Raw genomic sequence first — 13,900 nt, forward strand, 5'->3', positions numbered from 1 at the left:
GACAAAGAACATCCTTGAGGAGTTCTACAACCAGTATTGTTCCTTTTGCTACCTCTAACACAATGACAAGGAGCAGTACTGAACGGAGAACAGAATCAGGCTGGAGCAAAGTTCATTAATCCTGGACAACATTTTCCTAAAACAAAAGGAATTGGAACACAGAGGACAGGACTCTGCTAAACCAGGTATTGCTTTCTCCTTCGAAATTATATTCACATAGGAGAGGGTATACCGGGACGGGTGCTGTATCAAGCAGCAAAATATATGCTGTGCTCTGAGGTGGAAAACAAGTCCAACAAGGCATTAACCTACCACTAAGGAAAAAATGATGCAAGAGCTGAGAGAAATCACTTAAGACTGATAAATTAGTCTAGGAATACTTCTGGCAAGGGACCAAAGATTTCATATTTGAAATTCTGTATGAGGGAAGACTAGAAGCATAGCTGGAAGGAAGAAAACACTCCAGCCAACATCTTTCCTCAAAATGCAAATGTAACTGATAGGAACGTGTGGAGAGAAGTGTCTGCAATCAGTCAGAACAAGGAGTGATAGAGAGTGCAGGGCAAGCATGATGTTCTGCTCAGTTAAAACCACTTTCAAAAGAAAAGTAACTTGAAGAGCATGAGGATTACACCAGCTCTAAGCTTAGAATCTTACATTAAATTGTAGAAACTTGCTCCTAGAGGGGGGAAAAGAAAAATCTCTGACTGTTTTGAATCTCACAGCTTTGAATATAATCATACCACCTGCTTACTGGCTCTTCTGCATAATTACAGAAACAGCTATGAAAGTCTCTTCTTGCAGCGAAGTTATTACCTGTGACAAGAGTTTAATAGCTACAGGAGTGGCTACAAATGAAAAATACTTTTAATTAAGTTCATATAGTTACAAGGAGTATTAAAGGTTCTAAAAAAGAAATTATCTAAGAACATAAAATTGACTAAAAGCCTTACAAAAATCAGAATTTGGCAACATTATTTATCCATCAGCAGTTACAACTGCAGCATAGTCCACAATTTTACACATGGAAGCATGTAATAAACACAGTAGTTCCTTTTGCACTGCTAACTACAAAAATACAGCTTCATGATGGAACTTAAATTCAGGTTTTAGTGAGGACCTTTTTATTTTCATTAAGTTACTAGAAATTTTTCAGGAACACAAGAATGATAAATTTCAAGTATGATATATTACCACATACTCACCTGGAATTATTATGGTGAATGTTGCAAGCCCTTGCCATTAGCACCACAATCATTGGTCGAAAGGCCTTTCCTTTCCCATCAAAGTAATAATCACACATTTCCTTAAGTTCTGCTGTAGATACAAGTAATTCCTATAAAAAGGAAAAGAATGTATCAGCATAAAAGTCACAAAGCAAATCTGTTTAGCATACGCAAAGCAGTGTGCATGTATACCATTATTGCCAGTATTTTTTTTAAATTTTATTTTTATTAGGGACCTTAAAGATCATCTAGTTCCAACCCCCCTGCCCCCGCCACGGACAGGGACACCTTCCATTAGACCAGGTTGCTCAAAGCCCCGTCCAACCTGGCCATGAACACTTCCAGGGAGGGGGCAGCCACACCTTCTCTGGGCAACCTGCTCCAGTGTCTCACCACCCTCACAGGAAAGAATTTCTTCCTTATGCCTAATCTATATCTACCCTCCCTCAGTTTAAAACCATTACCTCTCATCCCATCACTACACTCCCTGATAAAAAGTCCCTCCCCATCTTTCCTTGTAGGCCCCCTTGACGTACTGGAAGGCTGCTATAAGGTCTCCCTGGAGCCTTCTCCAGGCTGAACAACGCCAACTGTCTCAGCCTGTTCTCACAGGGGAGGTGCTCCAGCCCCCTCATCATCTTTGTGGCCTCCTCTGGACCCACTCGAGCAGTTCCATGCCCTTCTTATGTTGGGGGCCCCAGAGCTGGACACAGTACTACAGGTGGAGTCTCAGGAGAGTGGAGCAGAATCACCTCCCTCGACCTGCTGGTCAAACTTCTCTTGGTGCAGCCCAGGATACAGTTGGCTTTCTGGGTTGCCAGTGCACATTGCTGGTTCATAGTCAATTTTCCATCCACCAATACCCCCAAGTCCTTCTCCTCAGGGCTGCTCTCAACCCACTCTTTGCCCAGCCTGTATTTGTGCTTGGGATCGCCCTGACCCATGTGCAGGACCTTGCACTTAGCCTTGTTGAATCCCCTGAGTTTTGCACGAGCCCACCTCTTGCACCACAAAGCCTGGTGTCATCGATGAACCTGCTGAGGGTGCACTCAATCCCACTGTCCATGTCACTGACAAAGACGTTAAACAGCGCCAGTCCCAATGCCGACCCCTAAGGAATGCCACTTGTCACTCCTCCCCCTACTTGGACATCGAGCTGTTGACCGCAACTCTTTGAGTGCAACCATCCAGCCAACTCCTTATCCACTGAGTGGTCCATCCGTCAAATCCACGTCTCTCCAATTTAGAGACAAGGATGTTGTGTGGGACAATGTCAAATGCTTTGTACAAGTCCAGATAGATGACATCAGTTGTTCTTCCCTTATCTACCAATGCTGTAACCCCATTGTAGAAGGCCACCAAATTCATCAGGCACAATTTGCCCTTAGTGAAGCCATGTTGGCTGTCACCAATCACCTCCTTATTTTCCATGTGCCCTAGCACAGCTTCCAGGAGTAAGCTCCATAGTCTTGCTGGGCACAGAGGTGAGACTGACTGGCCTGTAGTTCCCCAGGTCTTCCTTTCTTCCCTTTTAAAAATGGGGGTTATGTTTCCCCTTTTCCAGTCAGTGGGAACTTCACTGAACTGCCACAGCTTCTCAAATATGATGGATAGTGGCTTAGCCACTTGATCCGCTGGTTCTCCTGGGACCTGAGGATGCATCTCATGAGGTCCCATGGACTTGTGCACCTTCAGGTTCCTTAGATGGTCTCAAACCCTGATCGTCTCCTACAGTGGGTGGTTCTTCATTCTCCCAGTCCCTGCCTTTGCCTTCTGTGACTTGGGTGGTGTGGCTGGAGCACTTGCCAGTGAAGACTGAGGCAAAAGAGTCGTTGAGTACCTCAGCCTTCTCCGTATCTCCATATTCATTATACCCAAAGTAAGCTGAGCTTGTTTTTAAAATTACTATGAGTAATTTGAAACATAAATAATGTATTCCAGCAGTGTATATCAGGAGAGAAAAAAAAAATGCATTCTGGTTCTACAAGATATGTAGAAATGCTCTCTGCCTTCAGCTTAAGTTTCAGACAGCTGTTCATTAAACATAAATAATATTCTTTCAGTAACTATCCTCCAAAGTGATGGTTGCTATTAAAATCAGAATCATCAAAACATCCCAGAATAGTCACCAAAATCCCTTACCTTTTTAATATCTTCATAGAGATTCTTCAAGTCTTTTCTACCAAGTTGAAAAGGGTCTTGGTATTTTTCATTACTAACTGTCTTACTGCAGCTGCACAAGTGGGATGTACTTGTGTGTTGAAATCTGGTGAGAGTGTTTTTCAAGAGGATAATGTTGTTAAAAGCAAACTTTCCCTAATTCCCCAAAAAGAAACATTTCAAAGCATTTCCTCCTCCTCCTCCTCTCCCCTCACACAAAATTTAACCAAATAGATAAAATACAAGCAGAAGGCATCAAAACACTCTTTTCAGCCATCTAATAAAGTGCAAGGACAGCACAGCTACATAGTGACAATCATAGACTTTTGGGAGCTGGCAAAGTGTAGCACTTGGCAAACAATAAACACCCCACCCTTAACAGATTACAGAAGTCTTTTGAGACACATAAAACTACACTGTTCTCATTGTATTCCTTTTGAACCACTATTGACAGTATAGCGTATATTTGGAGATGAAGCCTTCATCTTCCAGTAGCACCATTATTCTGTTGCTTCCTTCCCTCTCCTGCATACTCCTGGAAAAATATTCCTGACTTGGATTTGAAAATTCTCCTTTGCATACCCAGCTACATTACAAATTATAAATTAAATCAATACTTCCAAGTAGCATGATGATGCTATGAAAGTTCATCAGTAAAGTCTGAAAGCTCCACCTGGATGCATTAAGATGCATCAGGCTTAGGCCTGACTTTTTATTTTCACTGGAGTTGAAGTTTATGCCTCTTATTATGTTTGTTTCCTTTTTCAAAGTGAACCATATGGGTTTTCTTGGGGCATTCTTGCTTTGCCCATTGCTCTTGAGGATGGAGGACTTAGATTCAGACTCAGCACCATAGCAGCAGCCTACAGAGAAATATCCAACTATGTACTAGAGCAAATAACCTTATTTTCAAAGCTTACAGCACACAGGTGTAACTACCCACTTCACCCACTATGTCTTTACCCATTACACACCAATACAAATCTCCAACTTACCGCCAAAATATATTACATAGTTTTGGAAATGATAAAGTTGAACTTCTTTGGGTAAAGTGACACACCTGCACAAATTAAAATCAGGGTTAATTTAAAGTAACTTTAAACTGACAGAAGACATCTAATTAAAAAAAACAAGTGTCTGTTCATCAGCACAGCTCTATTTCTCCATTTTAACAACCCAGCAGCAAAGGGAGTCTCATAATTTCCTTCCATATCACGTGAGATGTAACTGCCAATATGTACATTAGCTTCTGACTTAAACTGACTCTTCCACTCAGGAGTGTTGGACTTTCTCCCCTCACAGGACCAGCCCAGAAGGCCTATCATTTAACTTGCCAGAACTGCTGTCGTGGAACTTTGCTTTTGCACTCGTGGAAGGTGCAATTTTCAAACATGCCCTGTCTTGCTGATACATCTGGACTGCACCAGCCAAGGCACAGAGAACAGATAAGAGCTGTTTCCATAAACTAATACACTGACAGAAGAACACGTCCTTGTTTTGCCCTGAAGCAATTTTAATTCAGCGTGCTTCTTATGATAACTTACACCTGCCTGACATCTTCCCTGCTAGATGTCAAGAACTCACCTCCAAACCTAGCAATCTCTCCAGTGATCTCTCCCTGCAGACCGAGCCCAGGAGCCTGGGGGATGGCGCAGTCCCAGGTACATGATTCCAGCAGAGATAGGCTGAGAAGGGAAATGCACCTCTTACTCTGCTCCTGACAGCACTGCCAGGAACTACCCAGCCCTGCCCTGGAGTGCATGCTGACTCAGGGTCTCAGCCGGCCTGACCCTACCTGAAATCATGGCAATCCATGCGTTCACCAAACTGCCTCTCCAAAAGCCCACACAGAAAATCTCAAGGAGACCTATAACTGGACAAGAGTTCCCCCAAGTTGCTCCTCATGCCTCAGTGTCTCTTGTATGCGGCTTGAAGTCTCTCCTTGGACACAGGGAGAAAATCAAGAGCACCGCCACGGTTCCAGAGCACCCTTCCATCCTCCTTGTGTACAGGATGAAAAAAGGCCAGGGAAGGCGATGAGGGGAGGAGAGGAAGAAGAGGAACCCTAACTTACCACAGGTTTGCCACTCATGGCTGTCTGACCTCAGTGCCTAGCCCTATAGCCACGACCTTCCTAAATTCACTCCCTCATACCTCTCACCGTTTTCTGTTGTTAAGAAATAGCTGATCTCTTCCTATTCTTCCTTCGGTGAGGACACAGACTCTCTCCTTTACACTGCTGCTTCACACGGTAACACTGGGTTGTACACGATGTTGGACACATCGCAACACTTTACTGCTGGTTAGAACAGCAGCTCGGCCTTGTGAGGAAGGTCTATGTGAATGCAGCGAGAGAACTGCCCCCCATTACAACTCACAATGCCACAAACACGTGGAAAATCTCACACTAGCGAGAACCGCTTTCCCTGCTCCCACCCCGAGAAGACTCCCGAGAGGATCCTCCCCACAACAGCAACCAATCGTGCCCTGAAAACCCTTCGGCCAATATTTAACCTTGCACCGAGAGCGCTCCCGCCCCCTGCAAGGTTCCCCCCAGGCAGGGAAACGCCCGCCCGCCCTCACACACCGGAGCCGCCTTCGGGCCTTCGCGCTTCCCTGGCGGGAGGGAAGACGTGGGCCGAGAACGGCTCCGCGCGGGCCCCCGCCCCCCGCCCCATTCATTCCCGGTGACCTCCAGGCGCCCGCCGGTACTCACCGCCGCGCTGGGGGCCGGGGCCGGGGCCGGCGGGGTGCGGCAGGCGGGCCCCGGCGGGCGGAGGCGCGGCGGGCAGCCGAGCGGCGGCGCCTGGCGGGAAGAGGCGCCACACCGCCACCACCAGCGCAAGGCCATGGTGTCCCCCTGCCCCGCCGCGCCGGCACCGCCTTCCGGCACCGCCGCGACCCGGACGCGGAAGCCGGGAACCGCCACCACCCTCCGGCAGGGGCGGCGGGAGGACATCCGAGCGGGGGGGCGGGGGGCCCTCAGCCCGCCGGGCCTCACTTCACCTCCCGCCGCTCCCGCGGGACGCTGAGCGCGGCGGAGGGCGCAGCCCAGCCCGGCCCCCGCACCCGGCGCGGGGACAAGGCTTGGGCCGCTGCCGCCCCTCACCGGGGATCCGGCTCCGCCGGCCGGCCTGGCGGGCGGGTGGGGGCGGCGGCCCGCCCGGCCCCGGCCCTGTCGGGGCGGGGAGGGCGGTTTCCGCCAGAGCCGCGCTGTCCTTCCCGCTGGGGGAAGGCGCCAGCTCCCCACCGCCATCTCTGTGTAGAGATACGAGAGAGGGGCCTTTGCTGAGGGGAGGGAGGCTTCGAGCCGGCTACCGACGCGCCGCGCTGAAGGCGAGGTTTGGAGGACATGTGGTGGCCCCCCTGGATGGCCGCCTGGCTGGCGTGGGCCTGGGCGGCCGGGTGCCCGGCCCCGCTGGGCGCCTCCGGCGGGCTCTGCCGGGCGCCCCTCGCCCCCAACGCCTCGCACCCCGAGCCGGGGCACTGCCGGCGGCCCCGAGGGGCGGCGGACCTCCGCGCATGGCGCCTCTCCTCCGGCAGCCTTCGGGGTACGGCCCGCGCAGCGCCGCGGCTCCGGTGGGGTGGGTGGTACCAGCTACTAAAGCAATGACTAAGTGAAGACCTTATATACGCAGCCGAATACTACTTTTAAAATTAAAACTAGATTGGCCATAAGGAGCTACTTATCCGCCCCCCCCCCTTTTGTTTTTTTGGTATTAGTTGCTTATCGTTAATGGTGGGACGTGTTAGTGCAAAATTGATAACCTGACACCTGATTTGTGGTACACAAAGCAGTATAACTCTCAGGCATACAAAATTGCCTGCAATAATAAAGATAATTTATATGATAAATTATTTCTTCGGGTGATGCAATTACTTGCAAGTATTAAGAAATAAACGGTGATAAATCTTGTGGCAGCTGGCTATAACAGGATTTGTCGTTAAGAGGTATTGAGAAATGTGGCTAACAGCAAGTCTCCAGAGACCTTACAATTTTTACAAAACGGTGACTATGAGGGACTGGGATTTTATAATTAACATGGAATCGTAAGATTGTTGCAAGCAAAAATCCACAAAGATATTAAAACACACAGTCCAGTGTTTTAAAATTGTCTTCTGTTACCATGGATCAGGGTACGGAGTAGGTCTGAAGGAAGAACGAAGCACATCTTTTGAGTACATATGTTATGCTACAGCAAGAACTGCATCTTCTGACCCTTTCATTCTCTGTTTACATTACTCAGAGAAGACTTCAAACTGGTTTCTTAGGTTACTTGGTGATCATCACAGCATATGGACTGTATACCAGTTACTGGTGCACAGTGACTTAATCTGTCGCACTACATTCAGCTGTGGGGGTAGCTGAACTTTTCTGTCTCACACAAATATCTTTTCAGGTTGCACAGAACTGGCTGCAATATAAAACTGCCCTGAGACTGTTCTAATCACAGTTAAATGACTCTACTTAAATATGTTTTAGATTTTAAAACTATCATGCCCTAGCAGTTTCTTTAACTGCAGAATTCAATCCTTCTTTTCAAAAATCCCAAACAGAATAAAATCCGGAATTTATTTGGGCTTGCTTTTCATGCAAGCTTAATGTAAGTTGTGGCAAAGAGTAGGGTTTTAACTGTTTCTGAAGTATTTTGATAGGATTTAAGAGGAAAGATTTTAAGAATGAAATTAATAATTGTTTTTTCAAAAACATTTCTGGTCTGTTTCATGTTTACAGATTCTTTTCCAGTTGATGTGATCCAGGAAAACTATGTCCGTAATGTGAGAAACTGCATTTTTTCAATTGTCTATCCTACACCTTTTAAATCAAGAGTTCGTCTTGTAGCTGTTTCAGAGGTTGGCTATTATTTTTTTGCCCCTCTCTAATTAGTAGAGATTGTTGATGCACGTACTAAAATATATTTTAATATTCATATGCTATTTGTTGTGGAAGCATCTTATCAATATATACTCTAAACAAATAGAACACTTAAGACATATTGTGAGAAGTCTTTTAATAATGAAATCTGTAGAGTTAACATGTTCATTACCAATGAAAATTTGATCATATTCAGGTGCCATCTGTATTATGTTTTTCTCCAGGAAGTTCTTGAAAATATTTTGGATCTTGATAGATCTGTCAAAGGAACATCTGATTTTCTTCAGTTCGTCAGTGGTGGGAAAGTGATGCTTGGGTCAGTTCCATTGGCCCATAGGTATGGGGGTCATCAGGTAACTACGGCACTCGTTCTTCCAGGTGGGATTATGTAGGTCTTTTCATGTGAATTATACCTTGATAATGCCTGTAAGTATATGAACACTTAACATTTTGATTGCATATTTGTTCTTCATAAGGGGCTGCAGATGGAAGAGAACTATAATATTCTTTCACGGTACCATGTCTACTTTCTCTGCTTCTGTTTATGCCAGAAGCAAACTATCTTTTTAACTTCCATTAGCTGTGGAGTCTGCTTAGCACCCCTGCAGACTGACAAGCTCTGATTCATGATAGGTATTACCAGCTCAGAGGAGTGAAGAAAGACAGAGGCTCATTTCAATACCATGATTACTGAGTTAAGTTTCATTGAAATGGGTAAGATTATTCAAGGAAAAGAATGGTAGAATTTGATTTGTAATTTCCAATTAAAAAAAATAAATTACAAGCTTTGTCAGTTTAAAGGCTCATTATACAAAAGAGACAGGGCTGTAGCTGTACATCATAGCTGGAAGGTAGAGAAAAAAATGGGGATTACTGGCATTATTCTTTTTCTGTGGTTTTCTGATTCATTATTGGTGCAAGTGTGGAAATACAGCTTTAGGGATAATGACTACCTGAGCAAATGTGCTATTATATTGTGTAGATCATAGAGAACCTACATGTAATTTGTACTGTTTCAAGTATAAGTGCTATAAATGATGTAAGAAAATGATTTGATTTCAATTTTTGTCAGTTTGGTAGCTGGGCAGGTCAGCTGGGTGATGGAAGAGCCCACTTGATCGGAGTATATACAAACAGGTGTGACTTCTTTTTAAGTGACTGATTAAACTCTGTATTCTTTAGCTGATTCATGCATAGCCCAAGGTGTGCTGTTAGAAATGCTAATGGTGTTTTTGTAGGCACGGTGAGAGGTGGGAACTACAGTTAAAAGGGTCAGGAAAGACCCCATACTCCAGGTAAGTGCAGTTAATCTATGTACACCAAAACTGGATGTTTTCTTTTTGAAATGGCTTTGATTTCATGACCTGTTCCTTATTTCTCTGTTCTCTATAGGAATGGTGATGGAAGAGCTGTGCTTCGCTCTTCCGTGCGAGAATTTTTGTGTAGTGAGGCCATGCACTATCTTGGAATTCCTACAAGCAGAGCTGCTAGGTATTTCTCTTTTCTTTTTCACAGCATCTTAATTTACAGGTAATTTTGTGACTTGAGTTTCAGTGAGCATCAATAAAGCAGGACTGTTAGTTTCCAAGAGGATAGATCTTTCTTTTCATATGTATGCAATCAGAACAAAATATGTCCCTCACTTTTGTCTTTGGAATGCTTTAAAGTACTGCTTTGTTTAAATAGGATAGATACTGTGTACTGCCTGTATCTTGGGGTGAACAGCTGTTGCTCACTTGGAAGACTGTCTTGACTGAATTACCTTAATTTGAAATCTGGTTCATTTTGTAAAGAAAGTAAAAAATGGAAGTTAGATTGAGTGATTCTACCTCTGACACTAACTCCCCTCTCCAGCTTTTCTGATACTGCAATCAAGATTTTCTTCTCTTTAAAAAAATAAAATTGTTCTCTCCCTTGTTGCTCACCAAAAGACTTGGAAAAACAGCAGGACTAGATTCCTGCCCTGTAAATAATAGTACCTTTAGTGTATGTGGATAATCAATGAGTCTATTAATACATTCTACATGGTTAATAAGTGAGTCTTTTATTACACTAACGTTAAGCATTTGGATAAATTTTTCTAGAATCAGACCAAGTAGGAAAATGTTGAAAGTGGCTATTTCTGTGTTGTCATAGTCATCTAGTTGCAGTTTTTAAGATTGGTAGGGAAAATTGTCTGTCAGATGAATAGATATTAATATTGGAGGAAGTACTAAATGTAGGTAATTGTTCTCAATTCCTTATTTGTGCAAACACCTCTTGAGCAGACAGGGAGATTTTGTAAAAAAATAATATAAAACTAATTCGGTTTGAACCAAGGAAGACTGATACATTCACTCATTTGGGTGATTTTCTCAGAATTCAGTAAACTGAATTTTTCAGATGATCGTGTTTAAAATGTCAAGTTTGTTTTGTGTTCCAAGTAGTCTCATGTCTACTCCAGCATTTCAGGCTTTAAAGAAAGTAAATGTTCTGCAGAAAAGGCCTGTACTCAGCTGCCACATGGCTAAGGTGTCTGCATTTGCAAAGTGTCTGCAAATCTCTCTAGCATTAATTCTATCACATTTGCTCTGTTGAAGTGCTGTGTTTGTAAATGACATTTTTGATAGTTTATTCGCTGACTTCACCTTGAGACCATTTTCTGTGGGCTGTTAACACAAAACTTTAAATCTGTCTGAATATCAGCAGGAAAGCATCTGGCAAGGTTATAGCCTTTCTTTGCTGTCGTCTCAACAAATTGTTCAGTGCAAAAACAGTATGAAATTACTCCTTAACTGTGCACAAATTCTATTGAGTACAGTGTGCTTTAGTTCTCTGCTGTCAAATTGGTTAAAGGCCTGGCTCTCTTTAACTGCTGTACAAGCTCTCCAGACTGTTTGCAAGACTTCACTTGGAAAAACCCCAGCTGATATTCGTATTCTTCCCAATGGGGAGCTGTTGTACTGAAGCTGGTGGGATGCACTTACAGAGGTCTTGTCAAGTCTTGGCAGAAGTGTGGGGAAATGCCTTGTGGCTTATCCCAGAACACCCAGCAGGTTGGTTTGCTCTATTAATTTTAAGTGCTGCATTCCCAGTGGGGTGCTACAGTTCATGACTGTACTGCCGGATAAAGAACACTTCTTCATATGGTACCATTTTAGTGAAATACTGTGACTACAAGTGAGCAGTGTTATGCATTAGGTAAAAAATGTGAGCCAATATACATAGTTTTCAGATTGGCCCTTACTTGCACAGGGCTTGATGTTCATGCAAAACAGCAAGCAGAGCACTTGAGAGTGTAAAGTGCAGCCCTTAAACTGGAGCCAGGGACAGGGAGGGATATAATCCATCTCCTTCTGTGAGTGCTGTTCCAGCTTCTCTGGTGTAAGAGCAATTTCAGTTCTCAGTTTCCTGTGGTTGAGTGTACGTCTGGTCTCCTGCTGCCTTCTCTCAAGTAATGGTACTTACCAACTACAGGAACCATTTGGAAATTATTTTTATAGTGGAATGTAGGTATCTTTATGTGGCTGCTCAGCTATCTGGCCAGCTCTTAAGTGGTACGTGTCCATTAACTTGTATTAGTAACTAACCAAATGTTGATGCCCCCATGGATTTTTTTGTCAGTAATAAGAGAAGTGCTGGTATTCTGCAGGAATTTTGCAGAGAGCCTGCTAAGAGTTACATAGTCAAAAAGAAACAACTCTTCTGGCAGAGGTCTGTTCAAAACAGTAAAATCTAGTAGCATTATTATTCTGATTCCTGCCCCCTACTGCTCTGATTAACACAATATTTTGTTAGTGTCTGGGGTTCATTCCCTGTTTTTGAAAATTTTTCTTGAAGGATTAAGATTTTCTTCTTCCATCTCATTTATGTCAGCATTTTTTGTACGTAATCCTACAGACATACCAATCATACATGATTGTTTCCAAAAGAGGTTTTTTTGAAAAAAATTCCTAACATTGCTTGTATCAGTACAGCTCCAGTAACAGCAGCAGACTGATTTCTAGGTACTTTTTCCCTCCTTCTAGAACAATTCACTGCCTGTTCTTTGCAGTCAACAGGGAACATTCAGTTTGGATAGCTACTAGATACCTTCAAAAATACCAAACATCATCATCATCATTTATTTTCAAAGCCACGGTTACCGTTGCTGTGTAAGAATTCAGGCAAATCATTTCTTTTCATGATTTTTTTGTACATATTTATGTTTATATGTATACTCCTCATTTTTGGTCCAACTAAATTATTTCTAAAATTTTGATGCTAAAGTATGTAAAACCAGACTTTAGTGTACTCTCAAAATTTCAGACTTGGAGTTGGTTTTCTGTGTAATTCTGTGATTGTCTGTAATTTTCTGTTGTAATTCTGTGACTGTCTTTAGTCATATTTATGAATGGAATATTAGGTTTGCCTCTTGTTCTTTTCTGTGTACCTCCAAGGAAAGTTTGGTTCTGTCTTCTGTGCAGTCTTTGACTACCTAATAGATAGCACCTGTAAGTAGCCACATTAGATTTCAAATAGCATGCTACCCAACTATTTTGAATCATAGAATGGTTTGGGCTGGAAGGGGCATTGGAAGGTCATCCAGTCCCACCCCCCTGCCATAAGCAGGGACGTCTTCAACTAGATCAGGTTGCTCAGAGCCCTGTCCAGCCTGACCTTGAATGTTCCCAGGGATGGGGGGGCATCTACCACCTGAGATTGTTTTTAAAAATCCAAGTACAAGTAGCAGTGAAGAAGAAAGGGATAATTATAATGTATTATTAAAGCTATGATTTTTTTTCTGTGTTGATACTGTTTGAAGAGCTCCTGATTGCTAAGGGTCCCAGATCTGTCCCCGAAGTTCCTGAGACAACAGTTTTGACTCACGGAAAAGGGCAACCTCCATGTGATGCAACAGTTTGGTTGCTAATTTCTCTGTCCTTCTAATTTTGCTGTTGTCCTTAGGAAAATTATGACTTATTTACTGTTATCATCACACTAAGCTGTCACTGAGGTTCCAAATGAATGTAGTACTTCTCTTGAATGCAACCCCCTTCCCCAAGAACAGTGTAAGTGATGGAAATTGGACAACACTGTATAAATACAAAATAAATGCATCTTGCTAATGAATCTTGGTAAGCCTCAGCTTACTGTTTGCCTTGTAAATACAAAGCTATGCCAGCAAAAAGATCTTTCTTTTTATCAAAGAAATAAAGTTATATAAAATATGACTTGATCTTCATTGTAAATTATTTTTCCGGAGATAACTTTTTAATGTTCATTTCTTGTTTGTTACAGCTTAGTTGTAAGCGATGATGATGTGTGGAGAGATCAGTTTTACAATGGAAATATTAAGAAAGAAAGAGGTAATGAACACATTTCAAAATAATATGTTGTAACACTGTAACTTAATTCTCCATTGCAAAAATAAATTTGAATGTCATATATATGTAATAAAAAGTGCTAAATAGGCTTAATTTCATTTATTGAGATAGAAAACCTCTCCTGAGAAAATCAGTCTGAAACATATCTTAGTTAAAGAAGTGAAGCCCTATGAACTGGTCTGATATGATTGTGGCATATGTGTTGTAGGGGGTGTAGTTTTTATTTTCACTTGCCATTACAAAAACGATATTGAAAACTAGGGAACCTTTCCACTGTTCCAACAGCAATGCTA

The 13,900-nt window shown here is 43.1% G+C and overlaps 2 protein-coding genes across 6 annotated transcripts in view; one reads left to right on the top strand and one right to left on the bottom strand.

Moving 5' to 3' along the window:
- Positions 1-6,482, bottom strand: part of PDSS1 (decaprenyl diphosphate synthase subunit 1) — a 25,401-nt gene extending 18,919 nt beyond the window's left edge. Inside the window, exons 1-4 of one of the 3 annotated variants that reach the window (XM_074833659.1) lie at positions 6,103-6,482; positions 4,382-4,446; positions 3,369-3,492; positions 1,206-1,336 (exon numbers count right to left, since the gene is read on the bottom strand). In XM_074833659.1, the coding sequence (XP_074689760.1) occupies positions 1,206-1,336; positions 3,369-3,492; positions 4,382-4,446; positions 6,103-6,345 (563 nt within the window). In that variant the 5' untranslated portion in view covers positions 6,346-6,482. Of the gene's footprint in view, positions 1-1,205; positions 1,337-3,368; positions 3,493-4,381; positions 4,447-6,102 lie in introns of those variants that run through there. The other 2 variants (XM_074833669.1, XM_074833678.1) reach the window with 2 other exon arrangements.
- The window catches only part of LOC141927015 (protein nucleotidyltransferase YdiU-like), a 26,936-nt gene continuing 19,374 nt past the window's right edge, over positions 6,339-13,900 (top strand). Inside the window, exons 1-7 of one of the 3 annotated variants that reach the window (XM_074833636.1) lie at positions 6,339-6,937; positions 8,122-8,240; positions 8,487-8,615; positions 9,335-9,399; positions 9,501-9,557; positions 9,655-9,753; positions 13,522-13,589. In XM_074833636.1, the coding sequence (XP_074689737.1) occupies positions 6,739-6,937; positions 8,122-8,240; positions 8,487-8,615; positions 9,335-9,399; positions 9,501-9,557; positions 9,655-9,753; positions 13,522-13,589 (736 nt within the window). In that variant the 5' untranslated portion in view covers positions 6,339-6,738. The remainder of the gene's footprint in view (positions 6,938-8,121; positions 8,241-8,486; positions 8,616-9,334; positions 9,400-9,500; positions 9,558-9,654; positions 9,754-13,521; positions 13,590-13,900) is intronic. The other 2 variants (XM_074833644.1, XM_074833630.1) reach the window with 2 other exon arrangements.

Source organism: Strix aluco, chromosome 1, assembly GCF_031877795.1.
Source record: "Strix aluco isolate bStrAlu1 chromosome 1, bStrAlu1.hap1, whole genome shotgun sequence".
NCBI classification, from domain to species: Eukaryota; Metazoa; Chordata; class Aves; order Strigiformes; family Strigidae; genus Strix; species Strix aluco.